This window comes from Chiloscyllium plagiosum, unplaced genomic scaffold (assembly GCF_037043375.1).
Source record: "Chiloscyllium plagiosum isolate Xiang-an unplaced genomic scaffold, Cpla_swu_hap1 HiC_scaffold_39, whole genome shotgun sequence".
Lineage (NCBI taxonomy): Eukaryota > Metazoa > Chordata > Chondrichthyes > Orectolobiformes > Hemiscylliidae > Chiloscyllium > Chiloscyllium plagiosum.
Window position 1 is genome coordinate 2,963,749 of NW_028270177.1, and position 22,465 is coordinate 2,986,213.

General features: G+C 40.8%; 1 protein-coding gene across 1 annotated transcript in view; it reads left to right on the plus strand.

Annotated features, from left to right (window-relative positions):
• Positions 1-22,465, plus strand: part of zwilch (zwilch kinetochore protein) — a 47,157-nt gene that overhangs the window by 10,594 nt on the left and 14,098 nt on the right. The window contains exons 7-14 of the mRNA XM_087981407.1: positions 434-505; positions 2,981-3,074; positions 4,050-4,105; positions 9,149-9,257; positions 10,583-10,662; positions 13,138-13,294; positions 19,620-19,648; positions 19,755-19,891. Coding sequence (XP_087837533.1) covers positions 434-505; positions 2,981-3,074; positions 4,050-4,105; positions 9,149-9,257; positions 10,583-10,662; positions 13,138-13,294; positions 19,620-19,648; positions 19,755-19,891 — 734 coding nt within the window. The remainder of the gene's footprint in view (positions 1-433; positions 506-2,980; positions 3,075-4,049; positions 4,106-9,148; positions 9,258-10,582; positions 10,663-13,137; positions 13,295-19,619; positions 19,649-19,754; positions 19,892-22,465) is intronic.

A 22,465-nucleotide genomic window follows, 5' to 3' on the forward strand; every position in this document is an offset into this window, starting at 1 on the left:
TAGGGAGGGTTGAGGGCCAGTTTGATTCTGAAATTTATCAATACACAATCCAATTTTCCTTTCATGTTGTGATATTTTTGTTTCTTAATTACCTCCTAGTAAACCATTTTAAACATTCTATACCTAGCGTAACAATTGATATTTGATATACTTTTTAACTTAGAATTTTTCTCTACTGGTGTAATTTTAATATTTTATACAAGATTGAAAACTTTTGAAGTAACTCATCAGTGATTTAACCTCAATAAAGAAAAACTGATCATCAGTTGCCAGTTGAAACTGTATTTTGTAGGCCATGCATGCAGTTAAGTACCTTGTGTGAACTGGCTAGGCTTAGCCTCCAAATTCCTAGTGATAGATTGGACTCATTTGGCCTAGTTTTATATTGTGTGTCTGTTACAGTTTTATTCTCCTTGTTTTGTGGTTGTTTTAGAATATCAAAGTGGAACCTGGAGACCTGAGAAGTCCTGTTATCCAAATATATAAGGAGCTAGAATTTCTTCTCGTAAGTATTTACTTCAAATAAATATTCATAAATTCATCAAATCTTTACAATTTTTAAAAAATTTATGATCATAAAAACATGTTCCAACATCTTGCAGGCTGATCCAAAAGCTCTTTTATGATGTTTTAAATGCACAGAGGCAATATTCTTCTAGGGTGGTGAATGTGAGGGATTGGTGTCTTTGGTCAAAATACATGTTTCCTCTTGTATTACACAAATAGCTTTGATAAAGTAGTTCACAGGCACTAGTTAGTCTCAAAAATCTGAACTTTCTATTCATTTAATTTGCTGTATAGAATTTAGAGCATTGCTATTAGTTAGTGGGGGTCAATAAAATTGGAATTTCTAGCAATCACAATTGTCTTTTTTAACAGTTCTTAATGTCATAATTTAGTTGTGCCTGTTCTTCATAGAGCAGCAGCTCTCCTGCTATGCTGTCCAGCTATTATGATTGTAAGTGGTGTGATATATCTCAATTTTAATATAATTCGTTTTCAGAGTTTGAATTTGAACTAATGGCATGAGAGTTTTGATCTGTCTGAACTCAATCAAGAGTTCTTGGACGATAATGGGAACTTGGTAACATAGGAGGGTCTTTATGAAAGAACAAAGTAAACAATTATACATTGGATGCTTATTAGAAGCTTTTCCATTTAGAAAGTCCAAATTTGTGTTTTTCTTTTGATTTGGGGAAACATCCATAGTTTGAAGAAAGCCCTTTTAGTTCCAATTTGACAGTTTGCAGAAGTCTTGATTGAAGCTGGGTATGTAAGACAGTTGCTCCCAAATAAGAGAGATAGATTAGAACTGTTTAGAATATATTACTTCAGTAAGGAGTTTAGTTTTAAAGTTCTAGACCAGAACGATTTGGTTAAAACTCTGAAGGGATTTTTGAAGCTGAGAAAGTCTATACTTTGTATGAAGGTATGAGGATATAGTCACAGAGTTGTACAGCGTGGAAATAGACCCTTCGGTCAGACTTGTCCAGGGCAACCATTTTTCCTAAATAGTCGCATTTGCCCATATCCCTCTAAACCTCTCCTATTAATATACCCATCCAGGTGCCTTTTAAATGTTGTAATTGTATCAGCCTCCATCACTTCCTCTGGCAGCTCATTCCATACACGCACCACCCTGTGTGATAAAGTTGCCCCTTAGGTCCCTTTTAAATCTTTCCCTCTCACCTTAAACTTAAATGAGACAAACCAGATTTGCCAAGCTAGGTATTGAAGAGACAACTTAGTCAGGGAAGGGAATTCTCTGTGGCATTTGAATGCTGTAAAAGACTGCTGTTGGGATTTATGGGATTGTATTTTACCATATGTTTTGAAATCTTTAAATTTGTTATATGTGAAATGTTTGATTTTTTTTCCCATTTGGTTTTGTGATAAATTTCTGTTTTATTGTTAAAACCATTTTTGCAGCATTGCATGCTTGTTACAGTGAGAGACCACCTTGTTCAATTCTGGCAAGAGTTAGTAACTCTGGTTTTGAATCTTTTGCTTCATAAGCTTAGCTCTCATTTCCAGATCATTTATAGGATCCACCCTCCAGATTCCCCTCCTGTTTGTTACCCTCCTCTTATTCTCTTCCTTTTACACTGCCACCGCCCCTATATTCCCTGGTTCTGCCCCTTTCCCAGCTTCCTCCTTCTCCTCCTCTCTCCCTTTCATCCACCCCTCCACTTTTTTTCTTCTTCCTCTACCCCAATTTCTTCCTCCTCTTCCCCCTTCTCCCTCCTCCTCCTTTCCCCATCCCCTTCCTCCCACCCCTGCCCCACTCCCTTCCTGTCATCCAAAGCATAGCATTGCAGACAGTGCATTACTGACTGGAGTCTCGGTGTAAGTTTTTGTGCCCAGGTTCTGCTGTGGAGAAACTGAACCCTGAAACTCAAAAGGTTATAAAACCCTACAAATTGAAGCTCAACTGATACTAAGAAGTGAATTTTGGTGATAAAGGAGGAGATTTTTCAAAAGTCTACAGTAGGATGGTGGTTTAGAAGTTTTAAACAAAGTTCTTGACTATCATAAGCTTTTTTTTAATATTTACTTGTGGGATGTGGGTTTCATTGGCTGGCAAGCATTTATTCTTGATACCTAGCTGCCCTTGAACTGAATGATTTGGTAGGCCATTTCAGAGGGTATTTGAGAGTCAACCACATTGCTGTGGTTCTGGAGTCACATGCAGGCTATACCAGGTGAGGATGACAGATTTCCTTCCCTGAAGACATTAGTGACCCAGATGGGTTTCCCAACAATCGGCAATGGTTTCACGGTCATCATTAGATTCTTAATTCATTCAGATTTTTTAAAATTGAATTCAAATTTCCCCACCTGCAGGATTTGAACCTGTGTCCCAGGACATTAGCTGAGTTTCTGGATTAATAGTTCAGCAATGATATCATTAGGCCATCATCTCCGCTAACATGTAATTGTTTGTACATAATGAACTTGTATCTGCTGTGTTGTGTGACAGGTTTTAGCTCAAGGTTTGAAAACAGGAGAAACAGAGTGGCCAGAAGTTCTAGAAGAAAAGTCTGCTGTGACTGTTGTGCAGGAGTTAATTGAAGGTACATGCATTTCATTTTTGAACAGCATCTGCTATAACAATTTATACTTTTTGGGCTGGGTATTTGAGTATAATTGAATACATCTTTTTAGTATTATGATTGCCGGATTATCTATGAGCTCAATTTATAGTTTGGTGTTGACATATGGCTGTTTCTCATGAAATATTACACTTGAAGTGGCTTGCTAAAACATTCCAAAACCAATCAGAGGCATTCTCTGATGCTCAATGTGAGAAGTGTTGTTGCTGGAGAATAAAGTATCTTTCCATTTTTTTGTCCAATGACAGACTGATGTTTAATTTTCATCTATAATAATAATTTTGAACCAGGTCAAATTCAACATTTTCTTATCTTTTAATTGAACCATAAGTTTGGAGATGGAATGGAAAATCTCTCTGATTTGTTCAAGTTAAAAATTGCCTACTGTTTCTCCTTTGATTCTAGGTCTGATATATCTGTAATATGACTGGAATAAAATAATTGGACAAATTATACTAAAAGCTGTGAAAATGTGCACATAGAGGAGGCAATGGCCTAGTGGTTTTGTTGCTGTTCTATTAATCCAGAAACTCAGCCTAATACTCTGAGGATCTGGGTTCAAATCCTGTCATGGCAGATGGTGAAATTTGAATTCTCAAAGAATCTGGAATTAAGAATCTAATAATAACCATAAAGCCATTGTTGATTATTGGCAAAACACATCTGGTTCAGTTCTGCCCTTTAAGGAAGGAAGTCTACCATCCTTCTCTGCTCTAGCCCACATGTGACTCCAGATCCACACCAATGTGGTTGACTCTGAACTACCCTCTGGTCAATTATGGGTGGTCAATAAATGCTGGTCTAACCAGAGGCTTCCTGTGACTGAATTTTTTTAAAAAAGATATGTTTTCTAGGTGCCTTCAGTTATGATTGGACTTTTACAGTACATTATTTGCCCTAGCACAGTTTTTTTTTGTGTTTTCATGTCCAATACAGACCTAAAGAACCAACTCAATGTCTCTCAACAGCAGCTGAAGAGTAAGGAGACAGAGGTAAGATCATCTGATGATTGGAAAAAGGTGTGGAAAATGTAACCCTGTCTTTACTCTTTTGAAAGAGGAATCTGTATAGTTAAGCATTTGAATATGCAATAAAACTATACTTTTCATCTATCACGTGTTAAAGTTGATTTGGAGCTCTACGATGATGTGTACCATTAACTCTCCTTTGGTTCCAGTCACAAATAACCTCAATTATCAACTAAACTAGTTCTCTTGTAGCGTACCTGCTTTGATTTGTTTTCTTAAAGCAATTGCAACCATTTCCAGTCTGGGATTCTGGCTAAACAGGCTATTTTAAGTGCTTATGAATTGGTACCAAAAGCATATAGACAATGATTCAGAAACTTAAAGAAGGAATCAGGTCAGACTTGTGTTGAGTTCAAAAGACTTAAATATAGTCATTTTGATCGATGGTTCGTGCTTTGAAAATAGATAAGATGTTTGAGCCTGTAAGCGAGATTATTCTGTTGGAGGAGTTTAAAAAATCACTTCTAGAGATGGTAAGAATTCACGTGGAGGAACAGAAAGTTCAAGAAGTAAGAAAGGCAGCAGAATTAGCAGATGAGTACATGTTGGTGCATAAAACAAGCTGTTTTAGAAGCTGATAGAAGTTTGGGGAAGGGGAGATCCTACATTACTCAACCAAGAGTAGAGAGCACTGGTAAGATTTTACCACAGGATAAAAGAAGAAGCGCAAGAGGGTGGAAAGGAGGTGAGAGGCCTCAGGTGATTCCACTGTGGTAAAGTGGGATAGGTAAAGACAAAGTGCTGGTCATTAAGGAAAGGCACTGTGGGGGAAAAAAATGTGATAAAAGAAGCTAAGCCAGTGGCATTAGTGAAGGTAGTAAAGGAGACCCCAAGAAGAGCTGAGGAGCAGCAGGAGAATGCATGGGCTAGGCAGGGGCTGGGTATGGAATCAGTATCTGATCTCTACAAAGAATTTGCCTCTGTGGGTAAAGTTTACTCAGAAAGAACGGGGGAGAAGGACGAGAAGTTATAATCTTGAGAGATACGGGATCTAACCAGTCGTTGATAGTAAAGGATGAGTGAATATGCACTCTTGCTGATCTGTTACCCGAGAGTGTGGTAATTGTGGGATGGATGGACAGAAATTTAGCGTTCCACTATGTAAGATCAGGATGGAGTGCCAACTTAAGACTGGGGAAGTTACAGTGGGAGTGATTGATAGGAGTGTCAGTTCCAGGAATTCAGTTTGTTCTTGGGAATGATTTGGCAGGATCCAAGGTGGGAGTGACACCCCTTGTTGTGGAGAAGCCCAAGGAAGACCAAGAAACTGAGGAGTTAAAACAGAAATATCCTGGTATTTTCCCAGACTGTGTGATAACCAAATCCCACTATCATAAGTCACAGCACGAAGTGAAAAGTAAAGAGAAAGATGAAGGAGTTGAGGTTCAGTTAGCGGATACCCTGTTTGATGCAATGGCGCAGGAAAAACCTGAACAAGCAGAATGTCAGACAGAAGTATTTAGTCCTGAAAGGCTAAGAGACTTGCAACAGCAAGACAAGGTGATAAAAGATATATATGTGGATGCGTACTCTGAAAGGAGGGCAGAGAATATTCCAGGGGTTATTATCTGAAAAATAGAATCCTCAGATGGAAATGGAGACCATGGCAGGTTAGTGCAGAGGAGAAATGGGTCGAAGTGCACCAGATTGTGTTGCCAGTAGTATATAGATAGCAAGTGTTACGAGTAGCACATGAACTACCTGTAGGAGGTCACCTAGGTGTACGAAAGACTCGCGGTAAAGTACAAAAACATTTTCATTGGCCTGGAATGCACAAGGATGTGGTTAACTTTTGCCATACATACCAAATGTTTGGTAAGCTATAGGCGGTAATAAAACCAGCACTTTTGTTGACAATTCCTGCATTTGAAGAACCTTTCACACGAGGTATAATTGATTGTGTAGGTTCCCTCCCAAGAACTAAAAGTGGGAACCAGTACTTGTTAACCATAATGGATGTGTCTACCAGATTTCCGGAGGCAATTCTCTTATGGAGTATTAAGGCACAAAGGCTAGGAGAGGAGTTTTCTTCATACTACATGAGCTACCCAGAGAGACTCAGTCAGACCAAGGGCCACATTTTACTGTTAGGCTGTTTAAGGAGGTTATGGATAGCCTAGGTATCCAACACTTTAAATCCAGTGCTTATCATCCTGAATCCCAGGGAGCTGTAGAAAGGTGGCATCAGACCTTGAAGGCCATGTTAAGAGCATACTGTCAGGATTACCCAAATGATTGGGATAAAGGTATCCCATTCGTATTGTTTACCATTAGAGATGCCCCAAATGAATCTACTCAGTTCACTCCCTTTGAGATAATATTAGGTCATAAAGTACGAGGCCCTTTGAAATTAATTAAATAAAAATTGACAGGACTAAAGTCGGCAATCTCTCAATTAGATTATGTATTGGAGGAGAGGGAGAGATTAAATCAAGTAGATGAGTTAGCTAAACAGCACCTAAAGAGAGCACAGTGTAGAATGAAGCAGATGGCAGATAAAGACTCTGAGACTCAGACATTTCCCAAGGGGAATTGAATTGAATTTATTGTCACATGTACCGAGCCACAGTGAAAAGCTTTGTCTTGTGAACAACACAGGCAGATCACAGAGTTAAATAGCATAGATAAGTAAATAATAGGTAAGCAGCGGCAAAACAAAAACACAGCTACAGGCAAATGCTAGGAGTTTGTGAGTCCATTCATTATTCTAACAACAGTAGGGTAGAAACTGTTTCGAAACTGGCTAGTGCTCAGCTTCTGTACCTTCTCCCCAATGGTAGAGGTTGTAGAAAAGCATTGCCAAGGTGGGATGGATCTTTGAGAATGCTGGTGGTCTTTCATAGAACATAGAACATAGAACATAGAAGAATACAGCGCAGTACAGGCCCTTGGGCCCTCGATGTTGCGCCGATCCAAGCCCACCTAAACTACACTAACCCACTATCCTCCATATACCTATCCAATGCCCTCTTAAATGCCCATAAAGAGGGAGAGTCCACCACTGTTACTGGCAGGGCATTCCATGAACTAACGACTCGCTGAGTGAAGAACCTACCCCTAACATCAGTCCTATATCTACCCCCCCTTAATTTAAAGCTATGCCCCCTTGTAATACCCGACTCAATACGCGGGAAAAGGTTCATACTGTCGACCCTATCTAACCCCCTAATCATCTTGTACACCTCAATCAAGTCACCCCTAAACCTTCTTTTCTCTAGTGAAAACAGCCCCAAGTGCCTCAGTCTTTCCTCATACGATTTTCCTTTCATACCAGGCAACATCCTGGTAAACCTCCTCTGCACCCGTTCCAATGCCTCCACATCCTTCCTATAGTATGGCGACCAAAACTGCACACAATATTCCAGATGCGGCCGTACCAGAGTCTTATACAACTTGGACCCAAATCCAATTCCGAGATTGGGGGACTGTATCGATAAAGTCGAACAAGCCTGTTACATCACCAATTTGGACTTAATGCGTGGTTACTGGCAGGTACCTTTATCAGAGATGTCGAAAGAAATTTCTGCGTTTGTAACCCAAAATGGGCTACATCAGTTTAAAGTGATGCCCTTTGGAATGAAGAACATATGCCCACCACATTCCAAAGGCTCGTGAACAGAGTTGTGGCTGGGTTAACAAACTCCTCTGCAGTCTATTTGGACAATATAGTGATCTTTAGTAAGTCCTGGAAAGATCACATGGTACAGTTGGCAGAGCTCTTTGAATGACTATGAGAAGCAAAACTGGTGATAAACTTAAAATGGAATTTTATGAAAGCAGAGGTGACGTTCTTGGGACATAACATTGGTCATGGAAGGTTGACCCCATGGAACGCAAAGACGAAGGCCATTGAGGAATTTCCACATCCAACCTCGAAGAAAGAGGTGCATCGATTCTTAGGGCTCAGTGGATTCTATCTGAATTTTGTTCCAAACATCAGCAGTGAAGTGGCACTGGTAACCGATTTGCTGAAGAAGAACACAAAGTTTCGTTGGACAGAACCATGCAGGAGGCATTCGATCATTTGAAATCGATATTAACCACCAAACCAGTTTTAGCTACACCAAACTTTTCAAAACCTTTTAAAGTTGCCATCGATGCCAGTGACATTGGAGTTGGAGCTGTACTCCTACAGGAAAGTGAGGATGGGATTGAACTGCCAGTTGGTTACTTTTCAAAGAAACTCAACATCCACCAGAGGAAATACTCCATGATCGAAAAAGAGCTATTGAGTTTGGTACTGGCCTTACAACATTTTAATGTGTGTGTCACAAGCATTGTGTCTGAGATGATTGTGTACACTGACCACAATCCACTTACATTCTTAGGACATTTTAAAGATAGGAATATGAGACTATTTCGTTGGAGCCTTATGTTAGAGACTTTTGATTTTAAAATCATACATTTTGCGGGCTGGAAGAATGTAATCACAGACGCGGATTTAACTGAGAGTTTAGATGAGGCTTGTCTTTATTTAATGTTTTATGTACACATATGTACCTATATATGGGAAGAAGTTAAGGTGAATTTATATGAAAATTATTGGTATGTTAGGGTAATATGTGTAAAAGGTTAAATAAAAAGCCGTCTTTTCATTATGGTGGTTAACATTTTCTTAAGGGGAGAGGTGTATGAAGATGTGGGTATACCTTTAAGAGAGTTAAAAGCAGTAGAACTACTGGACACAGCACCAATTGTTCTCAATAAGGTAACAATGTAACATTTGGTGAAACAACTCGATTAGCTCGTTGCCTGGAGATAAAAACAAATTCAAATTCAGTCAATCAGTTAAAATTATACCCTGAAAAATATCAAACTCCAAACCAGTTTGCATTGAGTATATTGACAATCTTAAAAGCCAAGGACACAATCCGATGTTCTGGGCGGGAGAAAATTGAACAGTTGAGAGGAGAACTGTCAAATCTTTATTTGAGGAATTCTAATATCCTACTCACAAATTTTGAAAAAAGTCTTAGTTTTTCTTTGAATTCTTTGTTTTAATACCAGAAATTAAAAAGTGATGCAGCTGCTGTTGAATCAACCATTCATGCATCATTTGCTCCTGAACGCGGAGATCTCGATTTTGCAGAGCTGCTTTGGACTGGGATGAGGAAAAGTACGTATGCCTGTGGCCACATTACTTTTGTTGGGAAGCACAATGACACAGAGACTTTGAGCTTTGCTGCTCATTGGTAAAAATGAAAGGTAAAATCATCATAGTCTTACTAGACCATAGAGCTGCTGTTCCATTAGAGAGAGTGGGAGAGAGACAACTAGTGATGGTTTAACCTGAGGGTCACCATGCCTCAAGGGAGAAATTGAGAAGGAGAATCCTTCATGGTAACTTCAGCAAATGCGGAAATTGAGCCCATGCTGATGGCGGCCCTCTGCATCTCAAACCAGCCGTCCAGCCAACTAAGCTAACCGGTGGTACAGTTGGAACAATTTTTAAATTTAAGGGGTTAGCTGGAAAATTACCAACTTGGACGACGCTACAAGGTACTGTCCAGAGTAATGAATACAATTGAAATATTAAAAGGAGAATAGGAGATTTACTAGGGAGATCAAGACTTTGTGAAAAGGGAAGCATTGAAAAACTTGTCATGGTAATGAATACGGCTTTAGATTAGATTACGTACAGTGTGGAAACAGGCCCTTTGGCCCAACAAGTCCACACCGACCCGCCGCAGTGCAACCCACCCAGACCCATTCCCCTACATTTACCCCGTCATCTAACACTACGGGCAATTTAACATGGCCAATTCACCTAACCTGCACATTTTTGGGTTGTGGGAGGAAACCGGAGCACCCAGAGGAAACCCACGCAGACACTGGGAGAATGTGCAAACTCCACACAGAGTCGCCTGAGGCGGGAATTGAACCCGGGTCTCTGACGCTGTGAGATAGCAGTGCTAACCACTGTGACACCATGCCGCCCACTGTGCCGCTTTAGCTGAGAGTGATCACCAAAGGCCAATCAACTTTTTCTCTTTGTTAAAACAGAAAATGCTGGAAGTACTATATAGATGAGGTGGCATCTGTGGTGAGAAAAAGAGGGGTGGGTGATAGTTACCAGGATGGCTTTAAGAGTTCAATGATTTACTCAAAGATATGTGATCCTGTTTCTTTCCCCCTCTTTCACTCTGTTAGCTGTTATATACTAGAAGATGAGTGTATTTAAAGAGTCCAACTCACTTTTTAGTGAGAATTTTATTTCAGCTAACCAGTGTATTAAACTTACACCCCACTGATTACTAGCTCCTTGTACTTATACAATCAATTCACTCCCAATTAACCCTTAATTAATATATCCACTACCTGTTCCTTCATTCTAGTAGATTTTAAGCATTCTTTTGGAAAATATTAGATAACCTTAGCAGCATTTATTTCTTAGTATTTGAACAAATACTTTGTGTATTCATTTCTTTCCTTTTATTTTAGCTGTTTCTTCCTACCAAGATGTTGTAGATTGCTTGGCACTAGTCATTCAACACTTAAGATGCAAGGACATTCAACCGTGGGTATGTAACAAAAGAAGTCATTGAACTGAAAACGTTAACTCTTTCTTCCCATAGATGCTGAGAGATGATTTCTCCAACAATTTCTGTTTTAGTTTCAGATCTCCAGAATCTGCAGTTCTTTGTTTTATTTAATTATTTTCATGTTTATTTAAATGGTTCTGCTTGCACACTACATGTCCCAATATTGTCCAGCATTATGAAGGAGCATTGTGAGTCCTGGGAGCTCTAGTTAGAGGCCTGCATGCTTCCATTTGGTGATACCAAGTAGCACAGATCATATGCCTGAATGTAGGTGACATCCTATTTAACCTTTCATGCCTGTCTCTTGATTTCTTACTATTGCTTAATTCTCCAGCTGCCCTTTGGTATCAATCCTTGGGTAAGTTGAACATTGTAGGAAAAGTCTTTTACATGCTTTAGGTCCTAATTCCACCATCTCCTCAGGTTAAGTTTGATGGCATGGTGACATGCTACTTAATCACAGAATCCCTACAGTGTGGAAACAGACCATTTGGCCCAATAAGTTCACACTGACCCTCTAAATTGTATCCTACCCAGAACTGTTCCTCTGCCCTATAACTTTATATTTCCCCTAACTAATGCACCTAACCTACACATCCTTGGGCAATTTAGCATAGCCAATTCACCTAACCTGCACACTTTTGGACTGTAATAGGAAACCAAAGCACCTGGAAAAAATCCATGCAGACACTGGGAGAATGTGCAAACTTCACACAGTCACCCAAGGCTGGAATTGAACCTGCGTCCCTCCACACAGGAGTGCTAACCACTGCGCCACCATGCCACCTATGTTTGTTATGTTTGGGATAACCATTTGCATTTTTTACTAGCTTAATTATTTATAATTGTTGATACTGGCTGTATTGGCAGGATAATCATTAAATTGAAAGAAACACCCTCGCATGAGGATGTTTGTGAACTACTGGGTTTATCACTGTATAAAGCAATGAAGTATGTGTTAAATTTGGAATAAGACCTAAATTATAAAGCAGAACCACAAAATGTAATAGTCTCTGCATTACTACCAAATTTATGAGCAAATTAGTGATAGAGTAACTGAGATTATTGTGGGAGAAGTGAGTTTCAAATCATGGAAGACTGGCACTAGTAATGGGGAAACAGGCAGCTGTGCAACAGGGCAGGTTAAGGCACCAGAGTCTTGAAAATTTGTACAGCTACGTTTGAAGAAAGACATTTAAACTAATAGGTAGGATGGGGAAAGGTTTACATGATAGAAATGTGGATGCTAATGATAGCACGGTAGCAAGTTGGAACTAATAACCACAGAAAGGCATAGAGCATGCAAGCAGAAAAGTGCGCGAACAAATAAAGTAGGGGGAAAATGGTCCAAAGACAAATTAATCTTGGACTCGCTTTCTTTCCTCTCGTGAATTCTATTCCAAGCTTTTGCAATATCACTTACTTTAGTCTCTTTACTGATTATTGCTGAGACTAATCCATAACTTTTGATTATCACTTCTAAGCACCCTAGTTTATCTTCCTGCTTTCACAAACTTCAGATAGCTAGAATTATTTGCCTTGTATTCTTGTATCAGGATTATGTTTGACAGGCTGGAATATGAGCTTAGAGTAATACTTAGCACAAAGTAATATGGTTGTGGTTGTTAAAGGTCAATCATCTTAATCCTAGGAAAGCACTGTAGAATTCTTTACAGAGTATATTTTCTAATTAGCCTGTTCAGTGATGTTATGACACACCTCTGGAGCAGGTGGGATTTGAACCTGAGCCTTCAGGACTAAGGGCATCACCACTACACCACAAGATCCCTAGTTCCTCAAGGAACTGTCCCAGGCTCAACCATCTTCAGCTTCATCAATGACATTCCTTCCATCATATGATTGATATACCCATAAATAATGATGCCATACAGTTACGTGGTCCCAATCTGACTAGGCTCTTTATTTCAGATTTTTATTGAATTCACATTCCACCACTGTCCCTCATGAGATTCGATCGCACCCCAAGAGCATTAGCCTAGGTTCCTGAATTACCAGGCCAGTGACGTTATCGCTATGCCAATGCCTAGCTATTTACTCTGAATTGAAAGCTAGCCTCAGAAATAGTAGCCACTAAACTAAGATCAATTGTTGTAAGGGTTTGTTTGTATATGTCCTTAGGAAAGGAAATCTGCCATCAATACAACGTTTGATCTGCATGTTACTTCAGATTCTCAACAGTTGACTCTTAAGTGCCGTCTGATATGGCCTCATAAGCTACTCAATTGAAGGGCAGTTAGGAATGGATAGCAATTGATGGCCTTGTCAGTGACACCTACACTCTGTGAAAGAGTAAAGAAAAACATTATCCATTCCAGAAATCTACCAGTGAGTGGGAAGCATTCTTATTCACTTTGTGAAATTATGGTTTTGTTTTTGCAACTCTAAAAAGTTTACTGTAACTGAAATATTGAAAAATGGATGATCCCTTTCCAGATCCACCAAGGAAGCAACAGTTCTCTCAGTAAGCTGATTCAGCAATCGTACCAGGGCACCATGCCAACTGTCTCTGTTAATGGAATTACTGCTATCCGAATGCTGTTGGAGATAGGACTGGATAAATTACAGAGGGACTACATAAACTATTTTATAGGTATATGTTGTTCCATCAAATGCCATTAGTGTGTGTTTTTTGATTTTAAAAATGCTGCATTTGATTGTAAAGTTCTCTGCACACAACAGATCTTATGCAATGTGACTGAATTTATTCACAGTCAGTGTTACATTTAGCATGCTTCTAGGGGAGTATACGCGCAAACATTTGGTACATCTCAAATGGAGAGAGGAGAGGAGGATTAGACTGAAAGCAACAAATGCTGGAAATCACAGTGGGTCAGGCAGCATCCATGGAGAGAGAGCAGGCTTCTGAAGAGTTATCTAGACTCGAAACGTTCATTTGCTCTCTCTCCATGGATGCTGCCCGACCCACTGTGACCTCCAGCACTTGTTGTTTTCAGTACAGATTCTAGCATCTGCAGTAAATTGCTCCGAGAGGAGGATCAGATGTGGAGGCCATTCAAGCAGTGTGGAGTGAAAGAAAACTGGCAATGGTAGGCGAGTCTATAATTAGAAGTATGTTTGGCATCCTTTGTACACAGAGAGTGTCGAGAGTGTGGTGCTGGAAAAGCACAGCAGGTCAAACATTCTGAGGAACAGGAGAATCAACGTTTTGGGCATAAGCCCTTCATCCGTTGTACACAGGATTGAGAGTCTTGAAGCAAGAAGCAATATAGGGTTGGAAGGCATAGAATCTGTCAGTAAAATTGAAAAGGCATAAAGAAAAAAACAACCGAATGGAGGCTATCTGCAGGCCTCCGAACAATAGTTAGGATGTCGGGCAGAAAATAAATAAAGAAAGGCATTATTACAATCATGGAGGGCTTCAATATGTAGGTGAACTAGGAAAATACATTTGGTAGTGGATCCCAAGAAAAGGAATGTCTACGAGATTTTCTTTTGGAGCAGCTTATGGTAGAGCCCACTAAGAAACAAGCATTCTTTGATTTGATGATGTGTAGTCAGGCAGACTTGATTAGGAAGCTGAAAGTGGGGAGAGTGTGACAGCCCTTGACATCAAGACTGCATTCGACTGAGTTTGGCATGAAACAGCCCCAGTAAAATTAGAATCAATGGGAATCAGGGGCAAGCTTTATGCCGATTGGAGTCATACCTCACACATAGGAAGATGGTTGTGGTTGTTGGAGGTCAGTTATCTCATTACCAAAACATCTCTGAAGGAGTTCCTCGGTAGTATCCTGGGTTGAACCTCCTTCATCTGCTTTACCAATTCCCTTCTCTCTATCATAAGATTAGAAGAAGGGATATTCGCTGATGGTTATACAATGTTCAACCCCATTTCAAATTCAGGCATTGTGTTTATGTGGTGAGTCTAATGAATTTCTAGTCAGTGATAAGCCTCGGGCTATTGATAGCAGAGATTCAGTGATGGTAATGTTAAGGGGAAGTGATTAGATTGTTTCTCATTAGAGATGGCCATTGCCTGGCATTGTATGGTGCAACTGTTACTTACCACTTGTCAGCCCAAACCTGGATGTTGTCCAAATCTTGTTGCATTTGAACATTGACTGCTGCAGGGCCCGAGGGGCTGCGAATGGTATTGAGCGTTGTAAAGTCATTGGCATACATCCCCACCTCTGACTTTATGATGGAGGGAAGGTCATTGTTGAAGCGGCTGAAGGTGATTGAGTTTCTGGGGGTAATTTGGGAGCCACAGCAGACATTCATCCCAAGGAAGAAGAAACATTCAGGGAGGGTGAGGCAGCCATGACTGATAAGAGTAGTCAGGAACAGCTTAAAATCAAACGACAAGCAAACAATGTGGTGAAGACTATTGGGAAGCCTTTTGAAAACCAGCAGGAGGACAACTAAAAAATCTATAAGAAGGGGAGAAGATGAAACACGAAAGTGAGCTCGATAGTAATATATTAAAAAATTGCACAAGAGTTTTTAGATATGTAGGAGAGAGACCACAGTGGACATCGAGCCACTGGAAAAGTAGTAGTGGGGACCAAAGAAATCATTGAGGAACTGAGGTACTTTGCAACCGTGTTATAGAGTCTTAGAAATGTACAGCACGGAAACAGACCCTTCGGTCCAACTTGTCCATGCCGACCAGATACCCCAACCCGATCTATCCCCACTGCCAAGACCCGGCCCATTTCCTGCCAAACCTTTCTATTCATATCCCCATCCAGATGCCTTTTAAATGTTGCAATTGTACCAGCCTCCGCCACTTCCTCTGGCAGCTCATTCCATACACGTACCACCCACTGCGTGAAAAAATTAACCCTTAAGTCTCTTATATCTTTCCCCTCTCACCCTAAAAATATGTCCTCTAGTTCTGGACTCCCTACCCCAGGGAAAAGACTTTGTCTTTTTATCCTATTCATGCTCCTCATGATTTTGTAAACCTCTATAAAGTCACCCCTCAGCTTCCAACGCTCCTGGGAAAACAGCCCCAGCCTATTCAACTTCTCCCTATAGCTCAAATCCTCAAACACTGGCAACATCCTTTTCTCAACTTTCAAGTTTCACAACATCTTTCTGATAGGAAGGAGACCAGAACTGCACACAATATTCCAACAGTGGCCTAACCAATGTCCTGTACAGCCGCAACATGACCTCCCAACTCCTGTACTCAATACTCTGACCAATAAAGGCAAGCAAACCAAATGCCTTCTTCATATCCTATCTACCTGCAACTCCACTTTCAAGGAGCTATGAACCTGCGACTCCACTTTCAAGGAGCTATGAACCTGCACTCCAATGTCTCTTTGTTCAGCAAACTCCCTAGGACTTTACCATTAAGTGTATAAGTCCTTCTAAGATTTGCTTTCCCAAAATGCAGCTCCTCACATTGTTCATGGTGGAAGACACAGTAGCATATCAGAACTTCATAAGAGTCAGGGGCCAGAGGTGAGTGTAGTGGCCATCGCTAAGGAGAATGTGCTGGAGAACCTGAAAGGTCTGAGGATGCATATATCACCCCAACTGGATGGGCAACACCTAAGCGGTCTGAAGAGATTGTGGAGGGATTGATGATGATCTTTCAGGAATCACTGGGGTCAGGGAACATCCCGGAGCACTAGAAATTGGCTAATGTAATACCTCTGTTTAAGAATGGAGGGAGGCAAAAGGGGGAAGTTATAACCTAGTGAGCCTGACCTCTTTTGTTAGACTCCATGATTAAGGATGAGATTGTGGAGCACTTGGTGATGCATGGTAAAATTGAGTCAGCACAGCTTCATTAAAGGGAGGTCATGCCCAACAAATTTATTAGAATTCTTCAAGGAGATAATGAGCATTTGAGACAAAGGAGAGCTAAAATCTGAAGCATTAAAGGACTTAGCAGTCTATGTTTAGGATTCTCATCAGTGTAGCATGCAGGTTTAGTTGGCCGTTGGGAAGGCAAATGCAATGTTAGCCTTCATTTCAAGAGGTCTAGAATAGAAGGTTGTATCACTGAGGCTGTATAACGTTCTGGTCATACTGCATTTGAAATATTGAGAGCAATTCTGGCCCCTGTCAAAGGAAGGATGTGTTGATGTTGGAGAGGGTCCAAAAGAGATTCACAAGAATGATCCCAGGGATGAAAGCTTGCCATATCAGGAGTAGGTGAGAACTCTGGGTCTATATTCCATGAAGTTTCGAAGAATAGGGGGGTGGGGCGGGATCTCATTGAAACGTACAGAATACTGACAGATTGCAGAGAGGCCTGGGTGGACTGAAAGTGGAGAAGATTTTTCCACTCGTAGGAAAGACTGGCAACTGAGAGTACAGACTCAAAGCGAAGGGCCAACCTTTACGAACAGAGATGATTAGGACTTTCTTCAGCCAGAGGGTTGTGAATCTGGGAGGTTCATTGCTGCATTAGTTTGTGGAGCCAAGTCATTGACTGTACATAAGACAGTGATAGTTAAATTCTTGATTAGTTGTAAGTTTACTTGCTGAGCTGGTACATTTATTCTCAGACGTTTCGTCACCATGCTAGGTAACATCATTAACGAGTATCTGATGAAGCCATTGGTGTTCTGTGCTCCTTGCTTTTTATGTGTCTTGGTCTGTTGTGGTGGGCGATATCAGTTTGAGTTCTTTTTGAGAGATTGGTAGATGGAGTCCAAATTGATATGTTTGTTAATGGAGCTTTGGTTTGAATGCCAGGCCTCTAGGAATTCCCGTGCATGTCTCTGTTTAGCCTATCCCAGGATGAATGTATTGTCACAGTCAAACTGGTGTCCCTCTTCGTCTGTGTGTATGAGTATTAATGATAGTTGGTCATGTCTTTTGTGGCTAATTGGTGCTCATGTATCCTGGTGGCTAGTTTTGTGCCCTTCTGTCCAGTGTAATGTTTGTTGCAGTCCTTGCAGGGTATTTTGTATATAATGTTTGTTTTGCTGGTTGTTGGTAAGGGGTCCTTTAAATTCATCAGTAGCTGTTTCAGTGTGGTGGTAGATTTGTGGGCTACCATGACGCTTAGGGGCCAGAGTAGCCTGGTCGTCACCTCTGAAATGTTTTTAATGTATGGCAGGGTGGCTAGAATGTCTGGGCATGTTGTGTCGTCTTGTTTAAGTTTGTTGTATAGGAATCTGCGGTCTCCGTTTAATGGGTACTTGTTGTTCCTGAATATGTTGATTAGATGTTTTTCTCAGCTTCTCATCGTCCCTGGGTGCTGCAATGTGTTGTGATTCATTTAAATAATGTCCTGATGCAGCTCTGTTTGTGGGACGATTGCTCCTGTAGTTGAGTATCTGGGCAGTGCATGTGGCTTTCCTGTAAATGCTGGTCTGCAGCTCTCCATTGGCTTTTCATTCTACTGTGACATCTCGGAAGGGGAGTGTGTTGTCCTCTTCCTTTCTGGTGAACTTTATACTGGTACGGATGTTGTTAATGTGTTTGTGCAACAATTTAGAAGAAATCCACAAACACATTAACAACATCCGTACCGGTATAAAGTTCACCAGAAAGGAAGAGGACAACAACACACTCCCCTTCCGAGACGTCACAGCAGAATGAAAAGCCAATGGAGAGCTGCAGACCAGCATTTACAGGAAAGCCACATACACTGACCGAATGCTCAACTACAGGAGCAATCATCCCAATACCCACAAATAGAGCTGCATCAGGACATTATTTAAATGAGTCACAACACACTGCAGCACCCAGGAACTATGAGAAGCTGAGGAAAAATTAGGGCATTGGATAGGCATATGGAGGATAGTGGGCTAGTGTAGGTTAGGTGGGCTTGGATCGGCGCAACATCGAGGGCCAAAGGGCCTGTACTGCGCTGTATTCTTCTATGTTCTATGTTCTATTAAAAACTTGTATACAACATATTCAGGAACAACGGGTACCTGACAAGCGCAGTCCAGCGAGTCCTACACAACAGACCTAAACAAGAAGACACAACACACCCAATGACTCTGGCCACCCTGCCATACATTAAAGACATTTCAGAGATGACGACCAGACTACTCCGGCCTCTAGGTGTCATGGTAGCCCACAAACCTACGCCATACTGAAATAAGTCCTGATGAACTTAAAGGACCCTGTACTAACAGCCAGTAGAATGAATGTCATATACAAAATACCCTGCAAGGACTGCAACAAACATTACATTGGACAGACTGGCAGAAAACTAGCCACCAGGATATATGAGCACCAACTATCCACCAAAAGACATAACCAACTGTCACTAGTATTCTTACACAGACGAAGAAGGACACCAATTCGACTGGGACAATACATTCATCCTGGGACAGGCTAAACGGAGACACACATGGGAATTCCTAGAGGCTTGGTATTCAAACCAGAACTGCATTAACAAACACCATTTACCCCATTTACCAACCTCTCAGAAAAAGAACTGAAAGTGATATCACTCACCAACAGACCAAGACACACACATAGCAAGTGGGACAGAACACCAGAAATTCATCAGAGGCTTACTGCTGATGTTACCTAGCATGGTGACCAAAGATCTGAGAACAAATCTACCAGCTCAGCGAACAAACTTACAACCTGAGCTACAAATCTTCTGCAAAATTGCAAGGTTCTTGATAAGTAAGGGGATCAAGGATTACAGGAAGACGGTTGGAGAATGAGAGACATATAAACTATGATTGAATGGTGGAGCAGACTTAATAATTCAAATGGCTTAATTCTGTTCCTGTATGTTAAGGCCAGTAAACACACTAGAAAAAGTGCAAGAATGCTTTTGCTCGACTTGAAAAAGTGTATTTCAGATTTCGTGAGTTGGAAGCAGAAAATGTGCTGTAGAAAATGTTATGTACTAATGTATCTTGTAGCCTGCGGTAGTACTTCACTCAGAAAAATGTATATAATTAAGTTTCATTCCTATACAATACAGTGAAAATCATTGAGAAATTATTTTCTTCCAGGTCAAGAACTCACTACTTTGAATTACTTGGTAAGAACAATGAGCTCATTTTATAAATCACAGAAAAGAACTTGCCTTTTAGTTTCTTCTCTTTTAATAACTAGTTTTTAAATTACTATTGCTGTTTGTTCTGCAGGATTACTTTGTGAATTGCACTGTAAACCTGGAAGAGCAGATGATCCGTCTTCAAAAACTCCACCACATGCTTGAGCTGGTGGTGAGTTGCAGTGCCTTCCTGAACCTGAACCATGAAAACCTCTTTACATTGACACAGTGAGTACTTTACTTAATTCAACTATTCCAGCACAAACTAGTCTGCGTTACACCAGAAAAAACGCTTTCTTTGCTTTAAAGCTTATTTTGTTAATGAGCTCTGTACTATTTTGGTTTTGTTTTGAGGTTTTGTCAGTGCACTGAAACTAACATTTGTATCCAATTTCCAATTGTAATTTGTTCTTTTCCAGAATCTCAAGCCTGTTAAACTCTTTATCTCCTTTTTTTCCCTCGCAATTTACAGACTTTTAAAAGCAAAGTTTTGTTTTCTAATTACTATTTATCTTATTCTCCCTGTTGTTCCATTTTTAAAAATTCTGCTGCTGACCTGTTGGGTCTGATCTCTCTGTTTAAGACCATAAAATGTAGATGTAGGCCATTCAGCCCATCTAATCTGCTTGCATTCAATGCCATCATGATTGATCTGTCAATCCTCACCTGCACTTCCCTTTCTTTTCCCTTTAACACTTGATTCCTTTAATTTTTAAAAATCCATCTATCTCAGCCTTGACAGCCTTCTGTGAAAAACAATTCCACAAATTCATGACCCCTTGAGAGAAGAAATTCCTCCTCATCTCTGTCTTTAATGTGTAATCCCTTATTCTAAAATTATGCAGTCTGGTCCTAGACTATCCTACAAGGAGAAACTACCGCATGTATCTGTCCAGTTCCCCGAAGAGTCTTGTATATTTCAATAAAGCTGAAGAGAAAAGGCCCAATTTCCTCAACCAATTGCCTTCAGTAAGGAACCCAAAATTATTTAGCAGCTGTGGTTTGATTAGTGCCTTGCATAGTTTTAGCAATACTTTCCTACTTTTATACTCCATGCCTTGTGAAATAAAAGACAACATGCCATTTTCATTCCCTATTTCCTGGTGATCTTGGATGCTAGCCTTTTGCAAATCCTGGTTAAGGGCTCCCAAATCCCAAACTGCTGTAGCATTCTGCATTCTTTGTCCATTTCAATAATATTCAGCTTTTCTAGTTTTCTTGTCAAGGTCTATAACCTCACATTTTCCCACATTATATTTCATCTGTCAAGTCTTGCCAGTCACTTAGATACATAGAGTCATAGAGATGTACAGCATGGAAACAGACCCTTCGGTCCAACCTGTCCATGCCGACCAGATATCCCAACCCAATCTAGTCCCACCTGCCAGCACCCGGCCCATATCCCTCCAAACCCTTCCTATTCATATACCCATCCAAATGCCTCTTAAATGTTGCAATTGTACCAGCCTCCACCACATCCTCTGGCAGCTCATTCCATAGACATGAAAAAGTTGCCCCTTAGGTCTCTTTTATAACTTTCCCCTCTCACCCTAAACCTATGCCATCTAGTTCTGGACTCCCGATCCCAGGGAAAAGACTTTGTCTATTTATCCTATCCATGCCCCTCATAATTTTGTAAACTTCTATAAGGTCACCCCTCAGCTTCCGACGCTCCAGGGAAAACAGCCCTAGCCTGTTCAGCCTCTCCCTATAGCTCAAATCCTCCAACCCTGGCAACATCCTTGTAAATATTTTCTGAACCTTTTCAAGTGAAGGAGACCAGAAATGCACGCAATATTCCAACAGTGGCCTAATCAATGTCCTGTACAGCCGCAACATGACCTCCCAACTCCTGTACTCAATACTCTGACTAATAAAGGAAAGCATACCAAACGCCGCCTTCACTATCCTATCTGCCTGTGACTCCACTTTCAAGGAGCTATGAACCTGCACTCCAAGATCTCTTTGTTCAGCAACACTCCCTAGGACCTTACCGTTACGTGTACTAAGATTTGCTTTCCCAAAATGCAGCACCTCGCATTTATCTGAATTAAACTCCATCTGCCACTTCTCAGCCCATTGGCCCATCTGATGAAGATCCTGTTGTAATCTGAGGTAACCCTCTTCACTGTCCACTACACCTCCAATTTTGGTGTCATCTGCAAACTTACTAACTGTACCTCTTATGCTCACATCCAAATCATTTATGTAAATGACAAACAGTAGAGGACCCAGCACCAATCCTTGTGGCAGTCCACTGGTCACAGGTCTCCAGTCTGAAAAACAACCCTCCACCACCATGCTCTGTCTTCTACCTTTGAGCCAGTTCTGTATCCAAATGGCTAGTTCTCCCTGTATTCCATGAGATCTAACCTTGCAAGTTTGAGAGACATGATTTCCCAAGCACAAAGCCATGTTGATTATCCCTAATCAGTCCTTGCCTTTCCAAATACATTACATCCTGTCCCTCAGGATTCCCTCCAACAACTTGCCCACAATTGAGGTCAGGCTCACCAGTCTATAGTTCCCTGGCTTGTCTTTACCGTCCTTCTTAAACAGTGGCACCACGTTTGCTAACCTCCAGTCTTCCGGCACCTCATCTGTGACTATCAATGATGCAAATATCTCAGCAAGAGGTCCAGCAATCACTTCTCTAGCTTCCCACAGAGTTCTCGGGTTTACCTGATCAGGTCCTGGGGATTTATCCACCTTTACCTGTTTCAAGACATCCAGCACTTCCTCCTCTGTAATCTGGTCATTTTGCAAGATGTCACCATCTATTTCCCGACAGTCTATATCTTC